Source organism: Diaporthe amygdali, assembly GCF_026229845.1.
Source record: "Diaporthe amygdali strain CAA958 chromosome Unknown NODE_42_length_345209_cov_65_521073, whole genome shotgun sequence".
In the NCBI taxonomy this organism is placed as follows: domain Eukaryota; kingdom Fungi; phylum Ascomycota; class Sordariomycetes; order Diaporthales; family Diaporthaceae; genus Diaporthe; species Diaporthe amygdali.
In genome coordinates, this window is record NW_026517062.1 from 212,017 (window position 1) to 236,581 (window position 24,565).

Genomic DNA, 24,565 nt, shown 5'->3' on the forward strand with positions numbered 1-24,565 from the left:
ATTGTACGACGTGGCATCCAGGCCACGGCCATGAATCCGGATCAAGCTCGAGCCGGCCCAAGGTATCCGACAATCTTCGGCACCTCTGCACAGCACTGCAACTCACCGGGGCTGCAGTGTACACATAGCATTGCCTTGGCGCTCACGGGCGTCAGGCTGATCGGCGCACACATCAGGCCAGAACACAATGTGACAAGCGTCAAAGCGTGCTGCAACCCAGAGCCGCCCGTTGGGAAAATCAATCCTCCGGCTGTCTATGCATCTCATCTCACCCATTCCCACAGACACACGGTTCAAGAACTCCGGCACCAGAAGGGTAGCAACCCACCGGGAAAGGTTTATGTTACAGTAGGTTATTATATAGAAGTTTATCGTATGCGAGATTGCCCTACGACAAGGTCATGCCGTAAGGATATTGTCCTACATGAGGTTTTATCCCGAAGGGGAATGTACTATAGGACCCAGCACCTCCGATTCGCCAAACACATCCACACCCTACACAGCATCTCCCTTCCCTCGCGACGGAGCCCATCTCTGCCGCGACCTAGCCCCAGGCACGCCCTCAACTGCCGCGGCCCCTGTCCCCGGGGCCGCCCTCACGCCGTCGCGGACCTCGGACTCCTCCAGCCGCTGGCGCTTCACGGCCTCGCGCACCGCGTGCTTCAGGTCCCGCACGGCGGCGCCCGTCCTGGCCCGCAGCCGCCTGCTGCTCCACCCGCGGCCCAGCCAGAACCGGTACAGTGGCACTACGGTGATGCTCCGGGCGGCCGCGTAGCGCAGGGCGGAGCCGATGGCGGCGCGGGCGAAGGGGCTGAAGGCTGGGATGATCACTGCTAGGACGGCTCCGAAGGAGACGGTGACTAGAGGTGTGAGAAGTCGTGTGTTAGCCTGGTAATTGAAAAAAAAAAAAAGACGAAATCATTCTCTAGACGGGTGGCCGTGCAGCATTGGGTTGGAAAGCGTACACATGATCAGGATCTGCCTCTTGAAGGTGATCGGCCAGAAGGACACGATCTCGTCGGGCACCGGCCGCGACGAGTCGCTTGCGTCTGGGGACGGGTCTGAGCCCGTAAGCTCCACAGCATTCATGCCGAAGAGGCTGCTCATGAACGACAATGGCAGCTATTGTGGCAGAGATATTCATCAGCTTGGGATTCATGTGAGGAGAGGGGAAATGAGGGGGCGGCAATCATACGAAGAGGATGGTCATGACCGTGAAGACCATGATAGCCTTTCCCTGGCTCACCGTCTCCTCCCCTTGCTTCATAGCCTCATAGGCTTGCACAACACTAGCTTGCTGCTGCTTCAGGCTTAGGAGGTCATTTACCTATATCACGATCAGTCCAAGTGAGGTCGATTGGTTTTGCAGGGGAGAAAGGATGAAATGAACTGCTCACGTTCTCCGCAGTGCTCAGCGCGCTGGCCTTTAGTCCTTCGAGCTCCTTGATTCGGTTCTCAACTTCGGAGAGTAGGTCCACCTTGCGGGTCTCGAACGAGTTGATCTGATCGTTCACGATGCTCAGCACGTCAACCGGCGTAGCGGACACAGCCTGCCCCAGAGACTTCGTGGGGTTCGATTTAGTTGACCTAAGGATCTCCTCAGCGAACCTGACGAACCGCTTAATCACCTCCTGTTGCTGCCCCACGATATGGAGCATGATGTTCAGCTCGTCAATTATGTCGCGGATCTCGCGCTGCAGCTCTGCCTCCGGGGTCACGTTGAGCAGGGCAAGCATGATTCTTGGGTCGACCTCGTCTTCTACTCCAGATTGGTAAATGGCTGGGTCGACCTTTTCCTCGACTCCGATTTGGTAGAATGCTGTGAGGCGCTCCGAGAGGCTCCACAGGTGTCTAAAGGCAACGGCCTGTTTGTGAGTCTGGCATAGCATTAGTTTCTCGTATCTTGTCGTAAGGCTAGAATCAAAGGTGACATACGACTCGGCCAATGCTCTCGGAGAACATGTCAATGACTTGCGGCCGCTTGTCGGCTGTTCGGGTTCTGTTGAAGAAGGTGTTGAAGCACTCGTCCAGGATGATCAGCGCAAGATCGAATATAGATCGGACGTGATTGTCTGGGTTGCTGCGGGTTTTGACCCTCGTTCGGATTGACTGGTGTACACCCGAGTCGTCCTTGTAGGACATCCCGTACCTCTGAGGAAAGCATGTGAGGATTGTGTCTTTATCTAATACCCACATCCACAACTGATCGACCATGACTGCTCTTGATACTTTGCGGATGTCTGCGTCGCACTGTGCGCACCCGTATTCGTCTTCAAACTGGCCATGTCGACTCCACTGCCAGTTCTCTGCCTCTGTTGTGTCGGATTGGTCACTGGCAGGGCGACTTTTGCTATTCGTGGATGACATCGGTTTCCTAGAGCCTGTATGGGTTGTATCTTGCGGTCGATACTTGTGTGCGAATTCCGCATTGGTGTGCCGATAGACGACTTGGTCCCGATCTCGGTTACGTGTGGTCCGTAACCTCCAAAAATATGCCTGGTCCAATGTCCGACGCGGGTGAAGCGGTGGATCGGAGAAGAGGTCCTTCTCCATGATCCTTTGGTCAGGGTACGTCATCATTTGTTCGTAAAGCCTTGCGGCCTTGATCAATACTTTGGCGAGTCTGTTCTTTGGTCGAGGGAATCCATATTCGTCGACCTTGACCCCCTTGAATATAGTCGTGGGGGACTGGAAGATCTTTCTTGATGACCCATCCTTGCCTGGGAACGCACTGTGCGATTGGTAGACGACCACGTTCTCGCCTTGAACTTCTCCCGCGTCTTCGTCACTTTCAACTTTCAATCCTCTTCTGGTGTCAGCTATTTTCCTGGCCTTCTTAATCTCTTCCCAGAATATGTCCTCCAGAGCGTGCGGTGTGGGATAGCCTTTCCCAGCCTCCTTGATCCTCCAGAAAGTGTTGTCCCAGTCATATACCGGTTGCTCCTTTTCATCAACGCCTGGGTTCGAGATGAACTTCTGCAGTATTTGAGGGATTTCCTGAGCACGTGCCTTCTCCAACAAAGCATTCTTCAAAGCCCTGATTAAGGCATCTTCGAAAGCCTCGTCCCGAATCCTCTGCCACAATGTGTGTGGCAAACCTGAGGGCATTGGCCTAGTGCTGTCTTTTCGTATTTTCTCCCACAATATCTTTGCAAGGGCTTGCAGTATCTGGTCTCTGTCCTCGCCTCGTGTCTTATAATAGTTTGGCTCCTTGTACTCTGAACTTTTCGGGACAGGAACGGGCGGGGATAATTTGAGGAGACCCTTTCGATTGTCTTTCCGAATCTCCTTCCACATGTGGGCCGTTTCTCTCAGGTCCAATTCGTGCTCATCTGCAAGCCGTTCAATCAGGTTTGCAGCCTGATCTCGTCTCCTGTCCGTCTCCCAGTGTAGGAAAGGCATCTAAATGGCTTGTTAAAAGGCGATTAGAGAGAATCAACTGTCTGACTCACAAATAGGACGAGGCTGCTCTCTCCCTTGTGGTAAGCATCGTCGGGATCTGGTGGCAAGGTGAGCACCGTGTCTATGATCTTCGGAGCGTCTAAGACAGGAAAGCAGATTTACCTGTCGATATCTTCTCGCACATGGGACGCAGATGGCGGTTGTGAACCATCGAGTGTGGCTCGTTTCCATGTTCTTGACCTCTCCAGCAGTCGTCTCGCAAGACCATTTTGGTTGAGGGGTCGAAATCTTGACCTGGATCAGGGTGAGGCTCATTGAAGTAGCTCGCAATTGCTTGCTGAGACCGAATTAGACCTCCACACTGCCAGCATGACCTTATTCAGGAGTGATTGGATCTTCGTACCTCAGCCCACTGTGAAGGAATGTTAGTCTCACGATCGTGCGCCAGAATATGATCGCTCGCGGGGAGTGTGAAGAGGGGCCTGGAGCACTGCTTGTTCATAGTACAAGCCATACATTCCATCTGAAGAAGCCAACTCTTCCTTTTCAATACGCAAACCGTGTTGTCGGGTATCCAATATTAAAAGTAAAATTCGACTTACCAGCATATTATTGACTGGAATGTGGTAGTATCTCAACTTCCGAGGGCAGAGTTCATCCTCTAGAGTCTTCTTGGGAGTTCTTTCGAACTTGCCTCTATTAAATTGGCCCCCCTTCAGTGCCCCATCCAAGAGGTGAAACATGGACACCTGCTGGTCTGGAAATCGACCTTTGAAGATTTCGTCGCCTACATCTTCCCAATCTGGCTCCATTACATTACCCATGATTGGTATTGTTCTCGAGTCCGAGGGCTTCGGGCGTTCAAGTAGAATTAATTGAGCTTTGATGTCCCTTTTGAGTTCATAGCACGTCATGGGGTCGTCCTCTGGCATATCTTCGTTGTTCTTCTCGCGCTCTTCGTCGACTATCTTCTTCAGCATTCGCGAGAAGTCGTCGTGCTCAGTGAGGCTGCCTTGGGTCAAATTCGTTGTGCGACGCCGTTCTCTGGTGATCGGAGGACCTGGATCTTGAGATGGGCTAGCTACGGCACGTCGAGTTCCTGGTTGGCGCGGGCTTCTAGGGGTCTCGGGGGGTAGCATCAGGCGGAAGTGAGTCGTATCGATCCTGAGTCTCTCAACATCGTCGATATTCTTTCTGTTCTCCTCTCTCCATGCGACAAGACTTCGCTGAACCTCGCGGACCAGCCCCCTGAGTGCTGGGGTTCTGCGTAGAACCGATATTCGCTTCAATTCAGCTTGTAAACTTAGAGCCGTAACATATCTCATACTTGGCTGGTACTCATCCGGGTCTATGGAGCCAATAGGCGGGGTTTTCGAGTTGTTCTTCTGGACAGGCTCGGTATCTTTGATTTCCAGCGCCTCGGCCTGTGCCCAAATAGGATCCGCGGCATTGGCCAGTACTTGAAGCCGCCTGTTGATACCGAGGCAGCCAAAGAAATGACATCGTAAGTCGCGTATATCCCGCAAGTCATGAGGCTCGACCGATAGACAAGAGCTTTGCAAGTCGTTTGCTGAAAGCAGTCTCACCAGAGACTCTCGCGCAGTCGCGTAAATTGCAGAGTCGCTTTCCGCCGGTGACAGAGATGGTTGAGTAGACATGATGTCTCATGAGCCTGGACGGCGCTGAATCCATTGAGACGCGAACTCCAATCCTCTCTTTGACGGCGGGGCTTTATTTATGACCACAGAGCCAGAAATCGACAAGGCTGGTAAAAACACTCAGTCACGCGAAGCGGGCATGGCTGCTGGCATTGATGGATCGCAGTGGGAGCGGCGTCGTGCATATGAAGCGCATCCTCCAGGTGGTCCCAATGCAACGTCGAAGGCAATTGAATTCCTTCCGCAACTTAGCACCTCGGACCAACCCGCAGCCTCGTGGGTGTACATCCAATTTCGAATTTTGACATTGTGTTTCCTCGAGAACAAGGCCGCTCGACTAGCTGAAGTGACTTGTGATTTCCGTCCTTTTCAGCTCATGCAGCCACCCAAACCCACCAACGCTGGCACCGGCCCTGCATGCTCTTGCGCTCCATGTCCGGCCTCATACTTTTTTGGTACCGGGAATAGTTCGGCAGAGGGCGTCAGATGAGATGCCCGTCAGGCAGCAGTACATGTCGAAGAACCCCAACAAAATGCACGCCGGTTGTGTGACTTGGGTCATTTTCATCACCGTGGTTGCATTCATCTTGATCGATATACACAAGTGCGCTTTCGGATCGGCGCTTAGGCTCAGCTGGAGGCATCACCTGTACATATTGACGATGCGTACTTCGGCAAGTTAATTCCTTCGCTGGTTGTGGCATCTTTGGTTGTCGTCCATGACTTCTAGAGCTTCCAGGGGCCGCGCAGGGTCCAACCCTCGACATACCTGGGTACTGCACACTAGCCCCATCCGGGACCCCCTATCTCTGGGCTCTGGCGTGCTCTGGTTCCGACGCGATCCTAAAGCCGTGCAGGGCCCAAGACTATCGTCACGGCGAAGAATCCCATGAACCTTGCTTGGCAATAACCCTGAGCAAAACACCGACTCTCAGCAATGGGAGCGTTACTCGCCCTCTACCATTTCTTCGCCCTGCCTCCCTAAGCCGGCCATCTTTTCACTGTCCGACGACGATCATTGATATGTTTCCTCGCGTCGCGGGCCCGCGCCGCCTCGCGTTGGCAACGGCCCTCGTTCTCTTGGTCTGGCTCACAATCGCATGGATGTTCCTACCCTACGACAGTCCTATCTTGTCTTTCCTACGACTCACTTCCTCTAAAGCCTTCGGGACCTTGCGCCCCCCGGACGCTGACGAACGCCTCCTGCTCGAGCTGCCCGGCCAGTTCCCCTTTACGGACGAAGAGGTGGCCTATATCGTGAAGACGGGCTATGGCACACAAGAACGAGTTCCAGCCTTGCTCGAGGCCTCAGGAGCCCTGAAAGCTGGGAGCGAGTACGGAGACAACATACTGGTCGTGGGGGATTTCGCGACGACACTCCAATTGAAAGGGAGGACCGTTCTTGTACATGATGTGGTCGCCGCGGCGATTGAGCATGAGGCTGTCGTCAAGACCCAGCTACAGGGCACAGAGCGGATACAAAAATATCGGGATATGACTTCGGCGATACAACAAGGCCGGAAGGAAGATGCGGAACAGTCATCTAAGGCCGTGGGATGGGAGTTGGATGCTCTCAAGGTACTTGGCCCACGCAATATCCCTAATTACTACAGCTAATCAGACCCCTTCAGTTCATACCCAGCCTTGAGTTGGCATGGAAAAGCATGCCCGGAAAGAAGTGGTATATCATGCAGGACGATGATACCTTCATTATACGGCCGTCCCTCTATCGTTTTCTCGAGCACCTCGATGCGTCGAATGGGATGTACCTTGGCAACGCGATCGGCGATTACAAGACAAGGTTCGCGCACGGAGGGTCGAGCTTTATTCTCTCACACGAAACCATGAGGATTTTGTTTGACGACAACCCTGAAGTTGTCTCAGAGGCTTACGTCGCGTCCCTCGACGAGACGTGGGGCGACAAATTGATTGCGACAACCTTGAACAAGATCGGGGTCTATATAAGCGAGAGGTACGGTCACTTCTTCAACGGCGAGAGGCCGTTGATCACGAAAGTGTCCGCAGACCGATTCTGCTCGCCGGTTGTTTCTTTCCATGGCTTGGCAGAACCGGCACAAATGAAGGACGTCGGGAAGACTTTCGCCAAGATAGAGCAGCCGGTTTTTTGGAAGGACCTGTGGGAAATATACGGGCAGCCGGATCTGGATGTGCTCAACAAGAATCCCATCCGGCCTGGTCAAGACCATGTTGGCAGGCAGGACGATGTGTCCATGATCAGCCGCACTAGCTCGGTCGACAGGTGTCTGGGTGCTTGCGAAAGGCGGCCCAAGAAGTGCCTGGCATGGTCATGGGATAAGAATACGGAGCTGTGCATCATGAGCCCGTGGGTCATTGTCGGGGAGGAGAAGCCCGAGGAACGGCTTTCAGGGCTCAACGTCGGCCAGGTGAGGAAGCTGGTCAATCAGTGCGGCAAGTACTGAAATTAGGTTTGCTTGCCTCGCTTTTTCTGGTCAGTGTTCTACACGTATTACGTCCAGTTTGAGCTGAGTTGTCATGGTGCTGGAGTTTGGGGGTTGTCCAATGGCAGAAGCGGATCCTGATACCCTGCACGTACAGGTCTTGTCGACTTTATTGATCTTGTATTTGATCAACCATATCATAAGAATAATACCCAAGGAAGCAGTTCATGCAGAATCGTAGAAGCACTACAGAGGACTAGATGTTCAAATCCTGGCAATGCCAGGTTCCCAGGTCGGAATTAGCATGCATTAGCCGCGCTTTGCCAACCCGAAGCTGTGTGGCTTTTTTTTGGATGACGAAAGCGAGTCTGGGAAGGTGTCTAACTGCAGCTTTCCACGCAGCCCCGCGGATCGTACTGACGTCAGGCGACAGAGGCCTCAAGCTCGGCCGATGGAACACGCATCACAAGGTTGAGTGAGCACTTGGGGAGTGGAGGGCCACCTGCGCCAGACCTCAACAAACCTCGCCAGCCAGCTAAAATTACCACTTTGCCCCATGAGCTGGGCTCAGCTTGGCCTGGGCAGGGGCGGGCTGGCCTGATGACGGGAGGATTTACTTTCTCTGGGGAATGCCCTTCTTGGACATCCCACCTAGACCAGAACATAATCAAACACCTCACTTCACAACCTGCGTTTTTGAACCTATGATCCGCCCTGCTGCCGATACACAGCTGCTCTCGACCACCGTAGCTGGACAAAGCTCTCGGTATCTGATCGCCACTGTCCTACCTCATAAAAACAAACTTTCACAGCGACAAAGATACTCCGTTTTGCCATAGCACACCTCCTATTGAAGGCACGATCCGGAACCCCACTTACCCACTCCCACACACCTGACTATTATCGCGTGCCGATCTCGCGTAAGAAAGACCCTTCCAAGAGCCTCAGGGGGGCACTGGGCCTACCTTCCAGACTTGAGTGCTGAGACTATTACTTACACCGCGGGCAGACCTTCGGCAGATTAGACAAAGAAACCCGCACTCATCCCCCCACGCAACTTGTACTGCAATACCCTGCTCTCAGGCACCGAACAGAACATGGCCGACACCGCACAGCCAAATGCGCAGGCCCAAAGTGGCAGTTGGTCTGCCTTCCTGAAGGTACGTCGGTGCTCAAGGCCACTAGCACGCATCATACGCAACAAAGCTTAGGAGACTGACCTTGGGCCCCCCGGCTGCCAATAGTCCATCGCCTCCTTCAATGGCGACCTGTCCAGCCTCACCGCGCCGCCCTTCATCCTCTCCGGGACCAGCTTGACCGAGTTCAGCTCCTACTGGTGCGAGCACCCATCAATATTCATCGCCCCCGCCAAGGAGGCAGACCCGGAGAAAAGGGCCCTGCTGGTGCTGAAGTGGTTCTTGACCACTTTGAAGCAGCAGTACGCCAGCAGAAGCGAGCAATATGGCAACGAGAAGAAGCCGCTGAACCCCTTCCTCGGGGAGCTATTCCTGGGGAAGTGGGAGGACGAGGCTGGCACTACAGAGCTCATAAGTGAGCAAGTCAGGTAAGATAACCTTTTGCGGCACCTCGCTCGTGCGAGCTTGGGCCCATGAGCACGACTCGGGCTAACTGTTGCGTTCTTACAGCCACCACCCTCCCGCCACGGCCTACAGCATCACCAACACTCCCACAGGGGTCCACCTCGAGGGCTTCAATGCGCAAAAGGCAAGCTTCAGCAAGACCATCAACATCAAGCAGATCGGCCATGCCATCCTCACGGTCCCCGTCCCCGACAAGGCGGGCGAGAAGGAGACGTTCCTCATCTCGCTCCCGAGCCTGCACGTGGAGGGCCTGATCTTCGGGTCGCCCTTCATCGAGCTCGACGGCGCGTCCTACATCACGTCGTCGTCGGGCTACACGGCCAAGATCGACTACAGCGGCAAGGGATGGCTCTCGGGCAAGAAGAACAGCTTCACGGCGGCGCTGTACCCGACGGGCAAGGAGAAGGACGTGCTGTACAGCGTGACGGGCCAGTGGACCAAGGCCTTCGAGATCCACTCGGGCGCCGCCAAGCACGCGTCGTCGTCCAACCTGGTCGACAGCTACGACGCCGTGGCAGCCAAGACTACGCCGCTGGCCGTCGCGCCCGTAGAGGCGCAGCACCCGCTCGAGTCGCGCCGCGCCTGGCAGAAGGTCGCCGCCGGCATCCTCAAGGGCGACATGGACGCCGTCGGCCGGGAGAAGACCAAGATCGAGACGGCCCAGCGCGAGCTGCGCGCCAAGGAGAAGGCCGAGGGCCGCATGTGGCAGCGCCGCTACTTCAGCGTGCGCACCGACCCGGACCCGGTCCTCGCCGAGCTGGCCAAGTACGTCGGCGTGCCTGAGCACGGCGACGGCGACAAGACCGGCGGTGTGTGGCGCTTCGACAACGCCAAGGCTGAGAAGGTCCGGAACGAGCCCCCGCTGGACGATGAGGCCAGTGCCGCCTTTGCGCAGGTGCACCTGGGCCAGTGAGCTGGGGGAGAGGGCACATACATATATATTCTTCTAGATTAGGCGAGTGTCTTCGGGATAAAAACAGCCAATGTCAGTTTTGATGGTTTGTAAGGAAAGTACAGAGACCCATCGGAAATGCCGAGTACAACGCGTTTGGCCAGGGATGATGATACCCTGGTCAGGTAAAGTCCCAGGCATAGCAGCATCAGGGCACCATCATAGAAGAGGAGCAACAAGGGGCTGTTTAATGTCATTCGCGTTCTCAACAGACTAATCATGTCGGACAATGGCAACTCAAATGCAAGTGTGACATGTAATGCTAAGGTATCGAATATTTCTTTCATTTTGAGGTATCACCAGTGGGCTTTTCCCTGGTTAATTTCCTAGACATAGGCAAACCAACACCCATCACTCCGATTTATGCTCCCAGCAACATCCCGACTTCGACGCTCGTGTCATCGCGTTCAACTTCATAAAGCATTTCTGTAGATCCTGACGGCAAACCCAACCCTTACAGCTGGTTCTCGGTGTTGAAGTCCTTGAGGGCGACCTCGAGACGCTTGGTCATGGTCTTCTCACCCTCGCGCACCCAGACACGGGGGTCGAAGAACTTCTTGTTGGGCTTGTCGGCGCCGTCGGGGTTGCCAACAGTGGTCAGGAGGTAGTCCTTCTTGTTGAGGACGTAATCCCGGATTCCGGACAGGTAGGCGAATTGCATGTCGGTGTCCAAGTTAACCTTCACCACGCCCAGCTTGATGGCCTGCAGGTACTCGTCCTTGCTGGAGCCGGAGCCACCGTGGAACACGAAGAAGACGGGCTTGTCATCCTTCCTGCCCAGCTGCTCCTTGACGTACTTCTGGTGCTTGCCCAGGAGCTCGGGGTGCAGCTTCACGTTGCCAGGCTTGTACACACCTGAGGATGACATGTTAGTGACCTCGCTCTACGTGTTAAGGGGGGCGCTTTAAGGGAGTGTGCTTACCGTGAACGTTGCCGAAACCAGCGGCAATGGAGAAGTAGGGGCTGATGGGCTCGAGGGCCTTGACGATGGCCAGGATGTCCTCGGGTTGAGTGTACAGCGAGTTGTTGTCGACATCCTCGTTGTTCACACCATCCTCCTCACCACCAGTGATGCCGATCTCCATCTCCAGCCACTGCTTCATGGGAGCAGCGCGCTTCAGGTAGGCAGCGGTGGTCTGGATGTTGTAGTCGACGGGCTCCTCTGACAGATCAATCATGTGAGAGGAGAAGAGAGGCTCGCCGTGCTCCTTGAAGTACTTCTCGTCGGCGTCGAGCAGACCGTCGAGCCATGGCAGAAGCTTCTTGGCGCAGTGGTCGGTGTGCAGGACGACGGGGATACCGTATGTGGGAGCAATAGCTCGGATGTAGTGTGCTGCTGCGATGCCACCAGCAATGGAGGCAGTCTGGTCCTTGTTGTCAACGCCCTTGCCGGCGAAGTAAGCGGCACCACCCTGGGAGGTTTGCCTTGACAGGTGCTGTTAGTCGCTGTCGGGAGTGTTCCGGCGGGGTAAGGAGAAACGTACAGGATGATGGGAGACTTGGCGTCGCGAGCTCCCTCGAGAGCAGCGACGACAGTAGAGCTGGAGGTCACGTTGATGGCGGGAATGGCGAACTCGTGCTCCCGAGCATACTTGAAGAGGGCGAGCACATCGTCACCGACGATGACACCGGACTTGCGGGACAAAACGTCTTGGGCACCCATTTTGTTGAGATTTCGAGAGGAAGTTCTTCAAAGCGGGAAGTAGGGATAGAGTCGTGAGCGGTTGTTGTAATGACAGAGTGAGTAGAGCAGATGGTCTCGGTCACAGCTGAGGTAAAAATGTAGGGACGAGCGAGTTATAAACAAACGGAGTGAACCTGGTGGCGTGTCAGTGGGGCTGAGGAGACTGAGTCGCAGAAATTGTAATGCGATGAGGTGTTTATGAAGTGAGCGATAAATTCTCCTGGCCGGTACGACCTAGGTATGACACAGATGGTGGGAGCTTCCGAGTGGGCTGGAGGGGTACCTGGGTAGGGGTCGTCTCTGGGTCTGGGTCTTGGTCTTCTGGGTCTTGCAGCTGCCAGGAGCCAGGAGGAGCCATTGAGCCAAGAGCCCGGCCTGGTGCCGCTGCCCAGATGGGCTGGCTTGTACATGGCAGATGCTTGCTGGAGACTGTAAGAGTGGACTGTGGACGGGCCCCGGCGCGGTGAGGCTGATACGCCGCACTCCTCTGCACTCTTCCCACACGCAGTCCACTTTTACAAACAGGCTTGACATCATTTGCACATCCCCAGACTAGGGCTCCAGGATGACTTCATGGCGTGACGGTGTGGTGAGTTGCTGGTGGTGATAGTCGGCCAGCATTGACCTGTTTGCCTGTCCACAGCCTTTCCCGGACAAGAGGAGCGTGCGAAGCGACGAACCTTCGAGACGTGCCAGTGCAGAGCTTTAGGGGTTGGGCGAGAAACGGGAGTGCGAGTGGTGTCATGGCGGGGTACAAGCTCCTTTTCCTGGAAGAGTCCGTGTCCGACAGGAAAGAGAAAAAGGCTATTGGTGTGGAATAAGCTTGGGGTATTGACTCACAGGATGTATAGGCACCTTGTTCAATTGAATTGAACACAAATTAGACGTCTTGCAGTTTCCAACGGCGACTAGTCAATCTGGAATCGTGAGAAGTTCCAATTCAGACTCGACATAACTAAGGTGGGGTTGGCCGACATTTAAATCATCGTCATAGCTCCCCCTCTCCTTTCCCGAGCTGCCCAGCTACCCCGCCGAAACCCGGCAACAACGAGTCCTCCTAACGGAATCCAACGGAAGACACGGCCGGCTACGAAAACGGGCCCTGGCATAACATGCACATGCCGCCTGGCATACCATAGTAGAAGCATATGTTACCATGGTATAGGCAGATATATGCAGATACAAGTGGAATCAAGAGAGGTTCAGCAGCGGGAAGACCAGGACTCACTCGGGATTGCCCCACCGGGTCTCAGAATGCAGCCTCTCACCACACCTCGGGGACCCACCGCCCTCGGTATGGCCACGGGAATTGAAATCAGCATCACTGGACGCCAGCACAACTGTGCTTCGACACTCATTCATCGGTTGATCTGTCGAGAACATGAATATTCTGCTTGACTGCCCCCTCGTTGGAGGTCAGTCGGATCATCGCCGAAATTTTGCGAAAATTTAATATCTGGCACCAGTTCTCTAAGGGTCCTGGCGGCGACAGGCTAAGAGTCAGACCATTCCTCTCATGACAACGGAGATGAGCAGTGAGCAGTTACGAATATCTGGGCATGGGTGCTTAGCCCATCCAACCAGTTTCTTCAGCCGCATCCATAGCATTTTTGGAAACAATTCTCTTCGCTTTGCCACTTCAGGGCATCAATTGGAGGAGGCGGTCTCAGACGCATCTCGGCCCTTTCGGACTCAGCTCAGAAAGCACTTGACGTTCTCTCGCCCCTTGTCGTGGCACTTATCCTGCTGTTGAGAACGTCTGCCTAATCATGCTGAGGCACCTGATTCTCACACAGCCCCAGATTAAGAGACAGAATCAGTGCTCAAAAATCACTCAAATACAGATATGCAAACGAAGCATCGGCTGGCATCCGTCCTTTGTTATTCTGGGCGTTGAGCAGTCTAGGTGAAAGCGCCCGTGAGCCTAGCCCGTGGTCTGTGGTGCCACGAACACATGCGAACACATGTCTTGTCCATGTCGAGGAACGCCCTCCGACGACTCTACAGCTGTCTGCTGCGAGGCCAACGAACTCTTCCGCAAAGACATTTGCAAGATAAGTAAACTTCCCGTGTCTCGAGAGAGAACCCACGCGTTGCGTTCCACGAGCCCCGGAATGCAGTCTAGCTCGGCATCTTCATAGGATCTCACGCTTAGTCTCTGAAACAGCCCGTTGCCAATGGCACCGTATAAGACTGAACCACTTCTGTGCCGAGATGCAACCTCTGCCGTTGGAAAACAACGTGCGATGCCGATTTACGAAGGTTTCAAGACGGACGAGTATTTCAGCAAGTGTGCAGGTCTGATTAGGTGTGTCAGGGCCTCAACGAAACCATAGACAGCCGCTCTAGCCATTCTGCACTGTTTTCATGTACAGTTTGTTGTCTTTCGAAGACCAGGAGAGCCAATTACATCGGAACCTGAGGCCTCAAGCAGAAGTGAGGGTCTTTTGAAGGCTATCTCAAGGTGTGCATCCGGTATCAGTCACGAGGAACGACCCGACAACTCCAACAGAACCGAAAGTGAAAGCCACCAAGCGGCCAGGGAGTTGCCTTTTTAAGGAAAGCCCTGACAATCAAGTTAGCTTCTTGCCTGACGGTGGCTACCCGAAGTGATGCTCTTGATGGTGGCAGATACCGAGATATCCCTACCTGGCACATGACGAGGCCGACGCTTTGCTTGTAGCTACGGCGACTCTCACTGGCTCTCTAGGAATGTCCTGGTAGCTTCGGTGCTGGACAAAGGTGTTAGGGTATTCCATCGCCCAGCTCATAGGACTCAGCTCATGGGACTGCCTCGCCGTAGCTGTCCCGCGCCAGGTTATTCTCGGCAACCCTGGGGTCTTGAGAGCAGCTCGCAGAGATACCAACGAGTTGGGTATGATCTGAGCAGCAAAGGACTGTGGGATGACCTCCTGTGGAAAAATTTACGATGGGAGCCCCCTTACTCTGTAGGAATGTCTGCAAGTTTTTACCCAAGTGGGTTCTATCTATTCCGCTCATTTTGCTGCTAAGTATCTGGCAAGCCATTGAGGTACTTGCAAGTTGTATTTGATGTTGTCAAGTGTGGCGTCCGAAACCAAGGTCTCTGCTCAGAGATAGGCTTGGGTGGCTCTGGTGGTGGCACAGGGCTGTGAGTTCTCGGACACACGAGAACTTGAGCGCAGCGCCCACGCAGTTAGCTTTTCTACGATAGCCAATTTTGTCTATCACTTCGGGGATACAGACGGTTTCGATGAGAGCTTGCGCCAGATGGCGCCAGGTGGCTGCCTGAGGATGGACGTGACGAGGCCAGCCACATTTTCAGCAGACATGGCTTTGGCACGAGAGGGAATATCTAAGCCAGAGTTTAATGTTTAAATTTGTTCACAGATATTTCCATGAATATTCATCACAGTCTTATTCAATTTAGAAATACTATACCAAGGGGGAAACTGAAATCTTTACCTTGCCCCGTTCCAAAAGCGTTGCGTCTTTAGGTAATTATCACCTTTGATCTGTGTAATCAAGATTCAAATAGTGCTTAGGCTGAACTCAGGAAGCTTTTGTAATGTCTCGTGTACTGTGTGCGAGATTTGGGCCGTTCACCGCTCGCGTTTTTACTTAAGCCTTTGACGCTGGTAGTACCGGCGTTCCTAAGCAAGAGTGACATCGAGAGTCCTTGATAGCTTCCAAGCTCTAGCTGGCATAGAAATTCTCTGTCTAAGAGTGCCGTCATGTGAGTGAGCCACGAGCGACGTATACGAGACACGACCGAACGAGAGAGACGACTAGACTAAGACGACGCATTCAAGTACAAGTTCATACGGCTCGGACTCGGGGGAGCTCTAAGAAACAGTAAGGAGCGGCACGAAAAGTAATGAGGAATCCCAAGGGACCGTTACTAACAACAAAAAATGAGTCTTTTCTGGGAGTTGACGAGCGAGGAAGCTCTCGGAATTCCCTTTCTGTCAAGACTTTGACAACCCCGTGCATCGCCCATATGAAAAAGTGGTCATCTGGATAGCCGTGCTTTCTGATGAAGACCCTGCACAACTCCATGCTCTCCCGGCGCTTCATGTTCAATGTCTCCATCGCGATTTCCCCGTCGAGCATTTTCAAGTAATGCTCTAGCACTTCCGGGCTGCGCTTCGTCGTGCCGCGGACGACGCCACTGTCTGCAGCCGGGTCAGGAAAGGCAGCGTCGTTCTCATTTTCAGCTTGCTTGGAGTTTTCTAGCCTGGCGGCTTGCGCTATCCGATGGCTTCGGGAGCAAAATATTCTGGACCAGAGAGATCTGAGGCGGCACTTCGTCATGTTCCAGAGGAGATGGAGTCGCGAGGATCGCTCCAGCGGTGACGAGAAGTCGTGGTTGCCTAAACGCTCGTCTTAGTCCGCTAACCTAGCAGCGGGCCATCGTTTTCCTCTTTCTCTTAATATATCTGGGCTGTTTAGGCATCTGTCTTTCATTTAATTTTGCTTGAAAAGAGGGGATATTCAGGCAGACCAATTTCATTCAAAGCCTACCATTCAACCGCTGCTGTATCCCAGAAAGCTAGTTGCTTTTAGAAAAGAAGTATAGGGCTACAAAAGGCCAACTAATACAGTAATATCACAGAAAGATTTCACTGGAAGTCTCCAGTTGACATGTATGGAAGTTTTGGCCAATCTTGAATTCAGTCTATCACACGAGGTCACGCATGACAGTCAGGGTCTAGGAACATGGTGCTAATTGCGATCCGGGGCACCTTCCCGGGCGATCGGGCTTGGCTTCCTGATCAGCAGGACACTTGTTTTCTCTATCGAAGATGTCTCTGTTCCACAGCATATGCAATGCAGCAGCGGTGAGTACACTCTTGACACGCCCAGATGACCAGGAGGTGTGCCAGCCTGTTCGTACAATAAAGACCGTCGTGCGTGACCGATACGTTAGCAAGTGTGAACGGTTGTGCTGCCACATACATGCCAGTGTTTTTTATGGGGTTCTGGTAGTTCAATAAACTGAGATCTGACGGAGAGCGTTGATATAAGCTTCGTGGACAGCCTCATCGAGCCGCCCTTTCCCCCCTCTCTTCAGGGCTCCTGTCCAAGCTGCACGTGCAGTGCTACCATAGGTATTTAAACGTGCGCAATGCAAGATCGAAATCTAAGATCGATTGTGACGATCCAATCGTCACTATCGGGTCAAGACATGTACACGGCAGCTTTGGAACGCTGCGAAAGAGACTCCAGACGGCATCCCGACCCGTGGGAGATCTGCGTGGTTCCGGGAGCACAGCATATTCTAGGACGACGGCCCCATATCTCATGTCCAATCGAGTCCGGTGTAGTCGTGGCGTTCTCGGAAAAGTAGGTAGGTTCCAGATTAAACAATATTTTCAAGAGATAGGGGTGGGGGTCGGAGAGCCCGTTGGCTCACGGGTGGTGTACCCATTGGGCATGGATTATGCAGGACGGCAGCGAAAAGCAAAATTTCTCTTCTGAAAGCGGTCCATCACCCTTGCATCACCGCCTTGAGTCTCGTTGTCATGATAGACTGAACAGTGTGCACGCCGAGCAGTGCGACGTGATGGCAACCTGCTGCCGTCAAAAGTATTGACAAGGTAGGACTGTATAGTTTGCAGACCTGCATGACACCGATCCTCAGGCTTCAGCCATGGTGTGAAGCCTGTCATGATTCGCTCTAGAGGTCACAATGTCCTCGAGGGCGCACGGGAAGCTCCGTCGAAAGAGCCAATTTCTTCTAGTTTGGCGCTCATAGATCTGCTTGGTGTATTGGTGGTGGGTGGCCAAGGCTGTCATGTTCAGCCATAGTGAGGATTCACCACACGCTCATTCGTCCTCCAGTTTCTCTGTCTAACGCGCCAATGTATTTGCAAAGGCCTGGATTGCCAATGGTTTCCGAATTCTCTGGGTGAGAGAGCAGGGGTCAAGACTCTATGGCCTACTTATACCATCACTTTCGCTGTCTCAAGTTTCAGTTATATCTCACGTTTTCTGACACCCGAAAGAGACATGGACCCAAACGAATGTGTACTCAAAATTGGGGATGCTTCTTTCCATTGGGAGGACGAGCCTCCAATGAAAAAGAGAAATCGGCTTGCCCAACGAGAGTACCGCAGAAGTGCGCCACTTTGAGCCCTGATCTGTGAAGGAGAATGGTGTTGTTGACCCGACCCTGGGATAGGAAAGAGACGTTCTGTCCGTCTTGAGGCCAAGGAGCCGCAATCCACGATGAAGCCTTCTTCGATGCGAACAATTCCTGGGTGTGGCGACACGACAGCCCATAACTCACCCGTCGATCAAACTGCTGACCTCATTGACGGCCTCGGATTGTCAGTACCAAGAAGATCTCAGTCCCTCTTAGGATGTGCCTAGCTAACACTGATCAGTTTCTCAACGCAATTAGACCAAGTCAGTTGCGTTGATGGTTTCAACAATGGCCAGCTTTGTGATGACACCCTAAATTGTGGGAGTGTTTATCCATTCGCAAGAGCACCACCTTGCCTGCCGATCACAAGTGATCCTGAATTTCCGAGAGCGCTCAACCTTTGCATAGGCTGCCATGAACCTGGATATTTTGACGCGGAGACAAGAGGACATCTTTGGGGAAATGAACAAGGACTGCCTTCACCGAGCACAGAAGCAAGCGCGAACCTGCAGGTATTCGGTAGCGTTTCGGCTGTAACTCTGGGCGCATCAACAGGTTACCCGTCTCCTCTTCCTGCATGCGAACCGGCTGGCTTTGTGAGCGCGAGGGAGGATTTGTTGCGAGGGCACGACCATGGCCTCGGGCATGACTTCATCGAGCGCATCGCCGCTACTTCAACAAATCTTGAAGACCGATTAGGGGTGAGTCCCGAATTCTGTGAGGCACCAGGATTCCACGATATAGACTCGATGGCAACAGAACACGGCACTGCTGTCTTTGCTCCCAGCAGCCCTTCGGCTACGATGCAAAGTTGTAGCAGATCTCAAAATCTGCCAGAGTTGCTCGAATCCCTCTACCTTGCTTCCTCAGCGCGGGACAGTGAGACGAAGGACTCTTGTGCCTGGAGCGAGTCAGATCGATTCCGGGAGCAAATGTTGATGCTCGCTACGAAAATCCTTGTTGATGAAGTGAGCCAGTTGGAGAGAGTGCGTGGGGAGAGAGTGCCATATGCCGCTCTACCCATAGCTGAAAGAAGCCATAGCGGAGTGAGATCTGGTCATACCTCGACAGTTGACATAGAGCCAACGGAGAAAGATCCGCAGCTCCTCGAAGAAACTGTGAGTTCTCAAAGGCTCAAAGGCTGAGGCCATTTTGTGCCCAATGACTAACTGATAGAGAGATGTAGCTACCCGATATCTGGTCGTTGCTGTCGGACCTTCGGAGGCATGCTGAAGTATCTCAGTCCCCGGCATCCCTCAGGTAATACCGACGTGGAAGTTTTGTCTGCTTAGGCCGTGGCCAAGCAGGGACGGTGTGTTTTGACTGACACTTTGCCAGTGAGGGCGGGAATGTGGAAACAGTCTCGCAATGTTATGTACACTCTCAAGCACAGGTTGCTGTCGCGGGCGACTTCAATTGTGTCACGAATGATCAAGCCGCTGTGCGCAGTTTTGGCTTCTGAGCAGTCAGTCTTTCATATCAGTGACCCACATCTGGGCGTGTATGCCATTTGACCTCATCTAATAGACAAGTAGAGGAATAGATTTTCCATGCCACAGAATTTACAGGGATTCCAAAGACTTGCTAGATGCATTGGGTCGCAGAAAGAGGCAAATATGATTTGCCAGAGTACACAACTTATCCTGCAACGAGCTTTAAGGTCGGGTGTCCGCTTCGCGACCACAGTATCTCTGGAATAATTCAAAGAACCGGGGGAAGTATAGGATAAGCTCCTATGGAATAATCTCCTGTGGGATAACCTTCTGAGGTTTAACTTCCTTTGGGATAATCTGCTATTAGATGCTTTCTAGAACCTTAAACCTGTATGAGGGTAACCCACAAAGGGCTCCGCAATAATGTGTGGTCATTTTTGAGAGTGTGGTGGTGTTGATCCAGGTGTTGTTCCAATAGTGCATGTGAAGGGTATTCAAACTGGAGTTGTCTTGCAGTATGGCATCCTGCAGGAAGTCATGCCGAAGACAATGCTTCTTGGTCGGCTACTGTCCGGAATTTGGTATTCTCGTGGGCTGCACGTCGTTGTGCTCCAAGTGCGTTCAGACACGTTTGGCTGGGCAGTCAAGGCGTAATCGGCTGTCTGCAACGGCTACATTTATCCATTCTCGCCATCCTATGAATCATCACTCGGATCCGTATGAAGGTTGACGAGACGTTTGAGGTGACGGCACGTGTGTCTGGCTTTGCTGAGTCAGCCCGATCGAGCTGGGAGTGGGCCAAATCGTCGGCATCGCCTCGGCAATAAACTAGACAATAAGCAGGCTGTGATTGGCCTCTTCCCGCGTCGTTCCGGCCAAGGTACGACCTTTCGTCGCTTTCCACAACATCATTCATTCTCCTAAGCTGCACCTGTACACACGACTTGCAGGGCGAGTTTCTTGTTGACTGGAACGCATCTCAGCCCTGTTTGGACCCTCAAACCGGATACTTTTTTCGACCATGGCCCCAACAATGGCCATGAGGAGGCTTCTCTCAACGCCGGCTGTGAGCTTCTCCCCTCCGTGCCTGGGCCCGGCTATTTGCGCGCTCTGTCTCGCATGCCTTTGGTCCCGCGACGTCCCACCTGTTGAACAATTGACAACTAATACAATAACACACAGGTGTCTCGCCTGGCGAGAAACCAATCGAGGACATTCTCTTCCACGCCAGTAGCTGGTACGTTTTCTCGCCACCCATTGCTTCGAGGCTCGGATCTTCCGAAACTGATGCGATCTCGACAGCCAAAATATTTGCGAACCGACCTCTGCGAGCCAAAGAGGCCTCACCTTTCCTCAGCACCAAATACCCAGTGATCGTACGTCACCTCGACCAATCCCACCAAGTTACCGCTTATGCAAGCATCGGCTAACAAGGAGTCTTGCAAAGGACCACGAGTACGATGCCGTCGTTGTCGGTGCCGGTGGCTCCGGTCTGCGAGCAGCCTTCGGTCTCGCTGAGGCAGGCTTCAACACCGCCTGTATATCCAAGCTCTTCCCAACGAGAAGTCACACTGTCGCCGCACAAGGTGGTATCAACGCAGCCTTAGGAAACATGCACGAGGACGACTGGAGGTGGCACATGTACGACACCGTCAAGGGTTCAGATTGGCTCGGAGACCAGGACGCTATTCACTACATGACACGAGAGGCACCAGCTTCCATTATCGAACTCGAAAACTACGGCTGCCCTTTCTCGCGAACCGAGGATGGAAAGATGTAAGCTTGCGCTGGAATCGCCGTGGAGCGAAAGTGGCTGACTTGTCATAGTTACCAACGTGCCTTTGGTGGCCAGTCTCAGAAGTACGGCAAGGGTGGACAGGCGTACCGGTGCTGTGCTGCCGCTGATCGAACCGGCCACGCTCTGCTGCACACTCTGTACGGCCAGTCTTTGCGACACAACACCAACTACTTCATCGAATACTTTGTCGTCGACCTGATCATGGAGGATGGTGAGTGCCGAGGTGTCCTGGCCTACAACCAGGAGGACGGCACTCTGCACCGATTCCTCGCAAACAACACGGTTCTGGCAACTGGTGGTTACGGACGAGCATACTTCAGCTGCACTTCCGCGCACACGTGTACCGGTGACGGTATGGCCATGGTCGCTCGTGCCGGTCTGCCAAACCAAGATCTCGAATTCGTACAATTCCACCCGACCGGTATCTACGGTGCTGGTTGCCTGATCACTGAGGGTGCTCGTGGTGAGGGTGGCTACTTGCTGAACGGTCAGGGCGAGCGTTTCATGGAGCGTTATGCGCCTACCGCCAAGGATCTTGCCTCTCGCGACGTTGTCTCCCGATCCATGACCATGGAAATTCGCGACGGTCGAGGTGTCGGTCCTGACAAGGACCACATCTACCTCCAGCTTAGCCACCTGCCCCCAGAGGTCCTCCATGAGCGTCTGCCCGGTATCTCCGAGACAGCCAGCATTTTCTCCGGCGTCGACGTCACGAAGCAACCAATTCCTGTGCTGCCTACTGTCCACTACAACATGGGCGGTATCCCGACTCGCTACACTGGAGAAGTGCTCACTGTCGATGAGAGTGGCAACGACAAGGTTGTCCCCGGTCTGTTCGCCTGCGGTGAAGCTGCTTGTGTGTCCGTCCACGGTGCCAATCGCTTGGGAGCCAATTCTCTTCTGGATCTGGTTGTCTTCGGTCGTGCTGTCTCGCACACTATCCGCGATAACTTCACGCCTGGCACTAAGCATAAGCCTCTCAGCGCTGATGCTGGTGCCGAGTCGATCGAGACGCTCGACCAGGTTAGGACATCGGATGGACCAAAGAGCACGGCTGAGATTCGTCTAGCCATGCAGAAGACCATGCAAACAGACGTCAGTGTCTTCAGGACACAGGAATCGTTGGATGAAGGTGTTGCCAAGATCACTGAGGTTGACGGGATGTTCAAGGATGTTGGCATCAAGGACCGCAGCATGATCTGGAACTCGGACCTTGTGGAGACTCTGGAGCTGAGGAACCTTCTGACTTGCGCGTAAGTAATAACCCTAATGTCGAGTGAGCCTTGTGACTGGGACTGACGAACTACAGAACTCAAACCGCTACCTCTGCGGCCAACCGAAAGGAATCTCGTGGTGCTCACGCCCGTGAGGACTACCCCGACCGTGATGATGTCAACTGGATGAAGCACACCCTGTCTTTCCAGAAGCAGCCCCACGGCAAGGTCGATCTGTCATACCGAAAGGTCATTGGCCACACGCTTGACGAGGCCGAGTGCAAGGCTGTTCCGCCATTCAAGCGTGTGTACTAAACTCTTCGCGGAAAAAGTTGCGATATCGGGAGCATAGACTTCGTTAAAGATATTTCGTCGCGCGTACTGGGGCGTACTGGGACGTATGTCATGATGAGCAAGCACGGGGGTAGACGGGATAGGGTGTACGATTGGAGAGACTGATAAGGATGGTCGGTCACCCAACTGCACACGAAAATTGATTTCGTGGATGGACGAGGAAGTAGATGGGGAAGGAGGATATTTTGTTATAATGCCATTATAGGCATGTGTATATGGCAATCAGGCCAATGTGCGAGATCAAGACCTGTTAGGAGCGTACGGAGTTTATGAGCGTCTTCGTTTATCTGACCCATGATAGAAGTGATGCTCTACTGTGTACAGACGTCCTCCCACAACCGCGCCCTCGTTAGGAACTCGCACAGCGCACACGCCGATATTGTTTTCGCAGTGAGTCCTTCAACGCGAAAACTAGTCAATGGCTTCGGCGTCGAAACGTAGGTTTTTCTTCATGGTTATCTTCAGGCTACTTGTATTAATTTACAGTAATATATCGGCTGAGACTGAACAACACGCGAGCCTCTGACTCTGCAATCAGGACGCTGCTGAGACCGTGCCCTTCATGTTAATTGTGCCATTTTTCGCAACGATTATATCCCAAGTTTTCCCATTCTCAACATCCTTCACTGAATCTGTACGAACTACGTATTCATCTCCTGCATAGAGGGGTGAAAGTGCGCGGTAACTGATGTCGCCCGCCTCCTTGTCGGCGCCATGGACATCTCGCCAGTAATCCATCATGCCGATGAGGTTCAACGGGCCATGGACTACAGTAGCAGGATGTCCCTCGACATTTCTCGTCCATCCCTCGTTGTAGTGGATCATGTGCCCGTTGAATGTCAGCGCTGAGAACCGGAATAAAGCCACCGGTGACCACTGGAATTTGCGCTGGGGCACACCTGATTTCGCGGTCAGCAGCCGGCCATGAACGGCGTTGGGCTATCAGGTTCCAGTCCATAAACTTACCAGAGCCATCTACACGTATATCCTCTACTGTTGAGTGCCTCCCGACAGCACCAGGCACCACACCCGCCACCTGCGCATCCGACCGTGCCAGGGCCTCCCTTGGCGGCGGCCGGAACACCCACGCCCTGCGGTCCACGAGCGCCAGCCCGGCCGGGCCCCAGAACTCCTTCTCAACATCGACAATGACCATCTCGGAGCCGTCGCGACTCTTCTTGGCCGCCGCGCCCACAAGCCGCGTCCGCTCCTCAGCCTCGTCGCCCACCCGCAGCGGCGTGCCTGCCGTCCAGGTCATGCTTCCGCCGGCCCACATGCGGCGCGAGAACGGCCCGGGCGCGTTGAACGTCTTGTCCGTCCCGTCGGGCCCGAGCTCCGCCTCCACGCTCGCCGGCGAGAAGTACACGAGGTGGTAGCCCGGCGGCAGAGGCGTGCCGCGCGGAGGGGCTTGCTGTGTGACGTCTAGCCCTGGGTGCAGCTCCCGCCGATTCAGAGTCAGGCTGAGCTTTTGCAGCTGGTGACCGTCCAGGACTTGCCGCTGGATCCTCGTCTGGCCCTCGAAGGTGTGTAGCATCTGTTCTGCTGCTTCGGCGGCTGTTGTCAATGTCCTGGCACCCCGCCGGATATGTCTGAGGAGCCGGGGCGCGGAGGGGGTGAAGAGTGTTGCCATGACGAGTCAATCGGTAGTCCTTTGGGGACTGGAGGCTCTGATTAATTTCATCAAATTGTATATTCCCAGGTGAGACAATGCTCGGATGTGAACGAGCTCCCTCGTCCTGTGTCGTTCCCAGTCTGTAAGTAGTGTTTAACGAAAGGCAGAAAGGCCACTGTAACCAACGGGTTCCTGACCACCAGTCTCCAACTTGGGATTAGTCAAAGGAGATTCTAATGATCAGCATTTACAATGGCTGGCCTACTTCCTAGGCTTTGAACGGAGTTGTCTCGGGCCAAGAACGAGAGCT

General features: G+C 53.8%; 8 protein-coding genes across 8 annotated transcripts; 4 read left to right on the forward strand and 4 right to left on the reverse strand.

Annotated features, from left to right (window-relative positions):
• Window positions 1–495: 495 nt before the first annotated feature.
• J7T55_007105 (uncharacterized protein) lies at window positions 496–5,060 on the reverse strand (the record flags this gene model as incomplete). The annotated part of the gene is made up of 9 exons (XM_053134155.1): window positions 496–860; window positions 966–1,122; window positions 1,196–1,327; window positions 1,398–1,865; window positions 1,936–3,402; window positions 3,453–3,499; window positions 3,585–3,739; window positions 3,838–3,944; window positions 4,005–5,060. 9 exons carry the CDS (start codon window positions 5,058–5,060, stop codon window positions 496–498), a joined length of 3,954 nt encoding a protein of 1,317 aa, XP_052988056.1.
• Window positions 5,061–6,164: 1,104 nt separating this feature from the next.
• J7T55_007106 (glycosyltransferase family 31) lies at window positions 6,165–7,501 on the forward strand (the record flags this gene model as incomplete). The annotated part of the gene is made up of 2 exons (XM_053134156.1): window positions 6,165–6,638; window positions 6,692–7,501. The coding sequence occupies 2 exons, from the start codon at window positions 6,165–6,167 to the stop codon at window positions 7,499–7,501; spliced, it is 1,284 nt and encodes a 427-aa protein (XP_052988057.1).
• A 1,076-nt stretch (window positions 7,502–8,577) lies between these two features.
• Window positions 8,578–9,994, forward strand: J7T55_007107 (oxysterol-binding protein; the record flags this gene model as incomplete). The annotated part of the gene is made up of 3 exons (XM_053134157.1): window positions 8,578–8,640; window positions 8,725–9,044; window positions 9,127–9,994. The coding sequence occupies 3 exons, from the start codon at window positions 8,578–8,580 to the stop codon at window positions 9,992–9,994; spliced, it is 1,251 nt and encodes a 416-aa protein (XP_052988058.1).
• A 493-nt stretch (window positions 9,995–10,487) lies between these two features.
• On the reverse strand, window positions 10,488–11,696 carry J7T55_007108 (uncharacterized protein; the record flags this gene model as incomplete). Its single annotated transcript, XM_053134158.1, has 3 exons — window positions 10,488–10,888; window positions 10,956–11,458; window positions 11,518–11,696. 3 exons carry the CDS (start codon window positions 11,694–11,696, stop codon window positions 10,488–10,490), a joined length of 1,083 nt encoding a protein of 360 aa, XP_052988059.1.
• Window positions 11,697–15,484: 3,788 nt separating this feature from the next.
• On the reverse strand, window positions 15,485–16,010 carry J7T55_007109 (uncharacterized protein; the record flags this gene model as incomplete). The annotated part of the gene is made up of 2 exons (XM_053134159.1): window positions 15,485–15,541; window positions 15,603–16,010. The coding sequence occupies 2 exons, from the start codon at window positions 16,008–16,010 to the stop codon at window positions 15,485–15,487; spliced, it is 465 nt and encodes a 154-aa protein (XP_052988060.1).
• A 1,917-nt stretch (window positions 16,011–17,927) lies between these two features.
• Window positions 17,928–19,306, forward strand: J7T55_007110 (uncharacterized protein; the record flags this gene model as incomplete). The annotated part of the gene is made up of 5 exons (XM_053134160.1): window positions 17,928–18,028; window positions 18,103–18,107; window positions 18,253–18,962; window positions 19,031–19,104; window positions 19,183–19,306. 5 exons carry the CDS (start codon window positions 17,928–17,930, stop codon window positions 19,304–19,306), a joined length of 1,014 nt encoding a protein of 337 aa, XP_052988061.1.
• Window positions 19,307–20,310: 1,004 nt separating this feature from the next.
• J7T55_007111 (succinate dehydrogenase flavoprotein subunit) lies at window positions 20,311–23,084 on the forward strand (the record flags this gene model as incomplete). The annotated part of the gene is made up of 7 exons (XM_053134161.1): window positions 20,311–20,343; window positions 20,460–20,514; window positions 20,580–20,653; window positions 20,725–21,053; window positions 21,105–22,328; window positions 22,385–22,593; window positions 22,945–23,084. The coding sequence occupies 7 exons, from the start codon at window positions 20,311–20,313 to the stop codon at window positions 23,082–23,084; spliced, it is 2,064 nt and encodes a 687-aa protein (XP_052988062.1).
• A 93-nt stretch (window positions 23,085–23,177) lies between these two features.
• Window positions 23,178–24,273, reverse strand: J7T55_007112 (uncharacterized protein; the record flags this gene model as incomplete). The annotated part of the gene is made up of 2 exons (XM_053134162.1): window positions 23,178–23,542; window positions 23,610–24,273. 2 exons carry the CDS (start codon window positions 24,271–24,273, stop codon window positions 23,178–23,180), a joined length of 1,029 nt encoding a protein of 342 aa, XP_052988063.1.
• Window positions 24,274–24,565: the final 292 nt, after the last annotated feature.